The 6,631-nt window shown below is 40.2% G+C and overlaps 1 protein-coding gene across 3 annotated transcripts in view; it reads left to right on the forward strand.

Moving 5' to 3' along the window:
• PHETA1 (PH domain containing endocytic trafficking adaptor 1) overlaps positions 1-2,951 on the forward strand; it is a 43,607-nt gene extending 40,656 nt beyond the window's left edge. For all 3 annotated transcript variants that reach the window (XM_068271626.1, XM_068271625.1, XM_068271624.1), the window contains one exon: positions 1,271-2,951. In XM_068271626.1, the coding sequence (XP_068127727.1) occupies positions 1,286-2,089 (804 nt within the window). In that variant the 5' untranslated portion in view covers positions 1,271-1,285 and the 3' untranslated portion in view covers positions 2,090-2,951. The remainder of the gene's footprint in view (positions 1-1,270) is intronic.
• The last annotated feature ends 3,680 nt before the right edge of the window (positions 2,952-6,631 follow it).

Below are 6,631 nucleotides of genomic sequence, written 5' to 3' on the forward strand. Positions count from 1 at the left end.
ATGCCTTTCACTTTTGTGTTGCAGCCTGATGCTGAATTCATTTCAGTTCATTTTCCCCCTCATAATGACAGAATAGAAATGTTTAAATTAAAATAAAATGTGGCAGGGGCATAGGATTTGGTGTGGAGGATTTGGTGTGGGGGATTCAGTGCAAGGGCTTGTGGATGGGGGCCTGATTTTTTTTTTGTTTTGTTCTGTTCATTATATTTGCCAACTAATAGGAAAAAAATTGCAAAAATGTCCTGTTCAGATCAGAAATTCTTTATCATCTTTGTGCACGACAGGTTGGGGTTGAGACAATTAGAGCAGAGGATGTGACTGTTAAAGAGAATCTGTACTGTAAAATTTTTACAGCAAAAAGCATACCATTCTATTCATTATGTTCTCCTGGTCTCCTCTGTGCTGTTTCTGCTTCTCCCTGCTGCAATCCTGGCTTGTAATTGCCAGTTTTATGCAGTGTTTACAAACAAAAGACATAGCAAGTGATACGCTGAGAGTAGCTCAGTGTGTGAGTCATACAGAGTGTGCAGGGGGCCTGGAGAGGGTGTGTATAGCTTCTATCCAATCACAATCGGCACAGCACATTCCAGCCTGACTGCCTCAGCCTGACAGAGCCAACAGAGGAGAAAAGATTAGATCATATAACAGAGATAACACAGCCACTGTGCAAGTAGGAAAACCTGCAGTAAGACAGAGCACATTAGAACAGCTATAGAAACATATAGGATAGAAGAAATAAGGCTCAAAATTTTCTTACGGAGTCTCTTTAAGCTGGTCACATGACACCAAAGATGGGCACAGTGTTAGGTTAGATTGGGGGAAATCAGAAATCGCACGTCGCAATCTACGTTACTCCCGCCCTGTGACATGCAACGTGGGATGCATCAGATCAGACGGCTGCATGGGTATGTTAACCCCACCCTCTCCTGTGGTCACAGCTGTCTAATTTTAATTTTGATTCCGAGTAGCTACTGGTATGTGGCTACTTGGTAAAATAAACATTACTACCAACATGGTACAAAGGTAGTGTCAGATCCTGACAATGTATGCATGCACCAATATTATAAGGTCTCCTTAAATCTGATTTGTGGATTTTGGGTGACGAGTCTACTGTCTGTATGTAGCATTAGTATCTCACACAAAGAAGAGTACATGAAATTCCCCTTTAGTATATTGATATATATTGATATTTCAAGTTTACCAAAAAAATGTTAATACATAAAATAACATGTTGATGAAGACTTTGATTTCTTATTTCATGTATGCTTAGGGGCCAAGTCAAGACATGAAGCTCAATGAGAAGAACCTGGTCCATTATGCCACATGCAAATCACCAGTGGATAAGTGCGGGTTCTTGTATAAGAAGGGTGAACGCAATGCTTCTTATCACAAGCGCTGGTTTGTGCTGAAGGGTAATATGCTCTTTTATTATGACAATGAGGAGAGTAAAGAGCCTCTGGGTGTCATCATACTGGAAGGAAGCAGAGTGGAGTTGTGCGAGTCTACTGAGGAATTTGCTTTCGCAATAAAGTTTGACTATGCCAAATCCCGTGCCTATATTCTTGCTGCTGAAAGCCATAATACCATGGAATCCTGGGTAAAGGTTCTTTCCAGGGCAAATTTTGAGTACATAAGACTCGTAGTGAAGGAACTGGAGGAGCAACTCTCAGAAATGCAGAAAAGTCAAAGATGTTCTGGTGGGACCTCAGGCTCCACAAAAGCGAATTCCAGTTTCCACAGTGACTGCACCATTGTGCCTGACCTACAGCATAGGCCTTCTCTAAAAGACAATGGCAGTGTGCCATGGAATAGCACACCTGATAATGTGTCTAATGGCATCATTCCTGTAAATGGACCAAAACATAGCTACACCAAAGGGCATTTAAGACATAATTGTGAGGAAGGCACCCAGGTTCTCACCATGGTATCAGAGCAGGTTATGCAGACTGGTGCTGGTGCAGCTGAAGCATGTGCCACAGGTGAAACAGATGAAGACCTTGTCAGCTTCTCTACACTTCATGATTTATTTGGTGCAGAAATTTTGGAACTGAGAGCACAGTGGGCTGAAAAGTCTTTTGAACAGTCATGAAAAATGTACTGCAGCAATCCTTGTTAAGGAACAGTCCACCTAAAGCTGCTATTTTAGTTTTCGGTGAGTGCTGCTGGGTTGCACCACATAGTGGCTCCTTTTACAGCATTCTATGAAGAGGTCTGCAGCCCCCACTCCATATGCCTCCAGCTATAGGTCCTCGGAAGGTAATCTAGTTATCCCTGTTTGGCCTTTCATATTTTTTTTTACATGCATGTGGATGGTAGCTGGAGCTTTGACATCCCTCTAGCTACAGTAGGATGAGGGAGATTGCTGGAGGCCAAAGCTGGGCATTCTGTCACTGAGATCTCATTGATGGAGTTACTATAAAATAGCACCTATTGAGAGATGCAGGTCATCAGTATCTGTTCCTAGAATAATAATAATTTTGGGTGGTACTGGCCCTCTTGCTGGCTAAAACCGTTACATGTAGCACTAGTATACAACACTGCCACAACTGGCAAGCCACGATTTTAGCCTTTTGTTTTTACTGTAGAATGTTACCGCTCAGTTAATGGTATGAGCACAACACTTGCACTGACACAGCACAGCTGATGAGTAAGTGAGTTTTTATACATGTATAGATTTTTAGCAATATTGTAATATGATAGTCTGAATCCACAAAACTGCATCACGTGTAATGTCAGTTATGGCACTGTCAATGTATACTGACACACTTCTATAATATGCAATATTTTACAAATATAAGTGTAATCCTGGAATTTATGTGAACAATCGCACCTCCCCAATCAATTGTATTTATTTGCACAATTATAACTTTAGGGGTTCTCGGTAGTGACATCTAGGTGTATGTTCTGATCTTGTTTTTTTAAAACACTATTTGTTCTGTGTAATGTTATTTGCTTCTAATTATACCCCCCCCCCCCCCCCCATCCCCCACTCCCTAAAGTCAGATGCTATGGACAGGGAAGGCTTTGGATCCTATAGAGCCTTCCCTGTCTTCTCTTGCTTCCACGTTTCAGCGTTGTCACGTTGTGTGTATTCCACTAACTGGCCAAATACACGTCCGTGAGCTCTTGGGAGACATCTGAAGCACTCAGTATTTCCAAAGTCAGGAAGCTCCCCCACAGTTTCAAGGGGGCCATAGGCCTTTACAACTTTTTTAATATTAAAGCGGAATATAACCCTGCATTTCAACTTTGCTCTAAAACATTATTTACAGTATATTATATGCAACCAGCATTTTTTTTTTTTTTTTTACTAGACCAGCATTGGAAGGGTTACACAGTGCTTTAAAGTTCCTGGAGATTTCTGCAGACGCATCGGAAGCTGACATAGATACATTTTGTTTACATAAATGTATCTAAGTGTTGAATGTGACTCACTCTCTCTGACTGAGAAGGAGCTGGAGGACAGCCAAAGAGTGTGTAACATTTCTCAATAGATACATTTAACTAAATAGAATGTAACAATCTGAACTTCTGCATATCTCTCCACGGAACTTTAAACCTCTGTGTTTAACCCTTCCAATGCTGGTCTAGTATAAAAAAAATGCTTTTTGCATATAATATGCTGTAAATAATGTTTTAGAGCAAAGTTGAAATGCAGAGTTATATTCCGCTTTAAGAATTGTTGTAATCCGTTCCTAGAGTCATGTACTTTACATTCAAGTAGATTCAGTGGTGTCCATCCATGGCTTTCAGATCTTGTGGAATTTGGCTGTACATCCTCTGGCTTACATTTACTGTTAGGTGGCCATACACACATTGATTTTCCTATTCGAATTTGCTGCAGATTTGCTCTAATCAAATTGGATGAGAATCAATTCTTTTGACACTGAAGCGAAAAAAATAAATTATATAATGAATTGTAAGTGTAGTACAGATAATTAATAGAACATTATTTGCAAAGAAAATTCTCATTTTTATAGGTTTTTTTTGTTTTTATAACGATGCATCATTCTGTTATATTTGCAGTTTACAAACAACACTCTGTATTTTAAAGGGAACCTAAACTGAGAAGGATATGGATTTTTCCTTTTTAAAATAATACCAGTTGCCTGACTCTCCTGCTGATCCTGTGTCTCTAATACTTTCAGCCACAGCCCCTGAACAAGCGTGCAGATCAGGTGCTCTGACTGAAGTCAGACTGGATTAGCTGCATGCTTGTTTCAGGTGCATGATCAGTCACTGCTGCAGCCAAAGAGATTAGCAGGGCTGCCAGGCAACTGGTATTGTTTAAAAGGAAACATCCATATCCCTCTGTTTAGGTTCCCTTTAAACTATGGAGCAGAGCTAATGACCCTTTGAACTCCCTGGCAGTAAAATCTTGTCTGAAGCTGTTTTACGGTTTCTTTAATTTTGAAGTGCTTCAAAAAAATAGGATTGTCTCCGACCCAGGTTTGGTCAGAGAGCTCAGAAAACCTCTTTGCATAGATAACTGATGTTTCTTAACTCTTTCTGTACTGGAAACAATGCGACTCTTTCCTCTGCTACTAATATTCTGTTTATTAGCTGTACTACACATACATTTCATTATATTGTAAGTTTATTTTCACTTCAGAATCCCTTTAAATATTTGATTGATTTTGACCAGAAGTATCGATCAGACAGGATGGAAAATCTAGGTTGACTGGGGAAGCTGTTAACAATTGATAGGCCATAGCATTGCCATTGAGCAGTGCAATACTGAGCTTTGATTGATTTTTCAATAGATTCCCTACTGGAATCTATTACAAATCCATGTGCTCAGCTGTGTTTGTGGTAGGAATATTTTTTTTGTATGAATCCAATTCCTTTTTTTTTTTTTTTTTTATGGAAACGATTGTTTTGGAACATTGGGGGGAAATCCCATACATGTATGGCCAGTTTTAGTAAATGTACTTGGTGAGAAAAGGAAATTGATAGCATTATATTGCGACAGTCTTGGTCCAGTTTATGAAAGCGTCTCCAGGGATTCTGAGGACTGCCAGTGGAGAGACTGTGTAATCCAGGGTGGGTTTGTTTTTTCTCAGGCTGTTCACTATTAGGTAATATAAGATAATAATGACACTATTCATTATTAGGTGATATAAGATTGTATTGATCACCAGAGTGGCATAGAGAGGTAGTACGTGTATGGTGCATTACATGCTGCAGATGAGAACATTTTAATGAACCAAAACTGTTTGATATATAAAAAAAAAATCCCTTGTTGTGGATGCTGCATACAATTGCAGTCACATGACTGTTAATTCACATACCATTTAACAAATTATGGGGGTGGCAGATGGTGATTATTATCAGCCCAGGTTTGTTAGAGCATTTATCCCCTCCGATGATCCTCAGTAATCATTGTTGATGTCATATTAAATTGGGCCCATTCTTCTTATGAAAAGCCATGTGAACTGAGCATGTGGTCACAGGACAGTAGCAGTACAGTGACTGTGTAGAGAAAAGGTCCAGCTCATAAATTCAGTTTTCTTCCACTTCTGCATATTGCCAATAGATAACTCCATACACCTTAAAATCAAATCTGACTATACCACCACCCTACAGCAAACAAACTCACCGAGTTGTATTGACCACTGTTAGACTGGTCACCTGCTCTTTTCCGTACAAAAACACTCAAAGGGCTGGTGCACACAAAGAGCACTTCTGAGCACTTTTAAAAACACCATGACTTATTGACAAGCGCTTGGCTAATGTATTTGTATGGGATGGATCACACCAAAGCAATGAGCTTTTTTCCCAAATGCTAACGTCGGTTCTGCAGCATTTTTGCTGATATTCGGCCTCAATGCTAAGTATAGGAAAATGGAAAATCGTTCTGAAAAGCTCTAGATTAGAGCGATTTTCCAAGCGTTTTTGTTACAGTAGCTGTTCAGTTTCAGATGTACTGTAACAAAAAAAAAAAAAAAAACGCACGCTCCAAAAATTGCTAGGCATGCTTAGAAAATTGCTAGGCACATGCCTAGAACTGTTTAGGAAAATCACTTCAAAAAGTTTGCGATTACGGTAGCATTTTTAGGTTTGCACGGGCCCAGAGTTTTACAATGGGCTCTCCCCCATTGCCCCAGCTGGGCTGCGATACCTCTGCTATGGTAGACACTTTGTTCCAGGTCGCTCCTCTCCTCTGAACGCCACTGTCACTCATTTCCTGGTACACCTAGTCTCTGCCCAACATGTTTTGTCACTGTCTCGTGACTCATCAGGAGCACATGGTGGTATCGTCAGATTTGATTTTAAAGTGTATGGCGTAATCTATTGGTAATCTGTAGAAGTGGAAGAAAACTGAATTTATGAGCTGCATATACTACATTTACTGAACTTCTAGAAAGCCATACATTGCTGTATGATGTTGTGTTACATCCTGTAGTAGAACTGATTTGGTCATCTTCTGTAATTTGTTGCAGAGTTAGTACCGTAATTGTAAACCAGTGCAAGTGTTTCACACATGCTGCTCTCTGGCCACCTGCAGCTTGTCCAACCTCTCAAAAAGGCACAACTGGTTCTTATGATGGGTGCCAAAGTCTCACAGATGGTCCCTTCAGCCAATTCAGTGCACACAGGTAAGAGAGGGAATGAACACCTCACACAGGGC

The sequence above is a fragment of the Hyperolius riggenbachi genome, chromosome 1 (genome assembly GCF_040937935.1).
Source record: "Hyperolius riggenbachi isolate aHypRig1 chromosome 1, aHypRig1.pri, whole genome shotgun sequence".
NCBI classification, from domain to species: Eukaryota; Metazoa; Chordata; class Amphibia; order Anura; family Hyperoliidae; genus Hyperolius; species Hyperolius riggenbachi.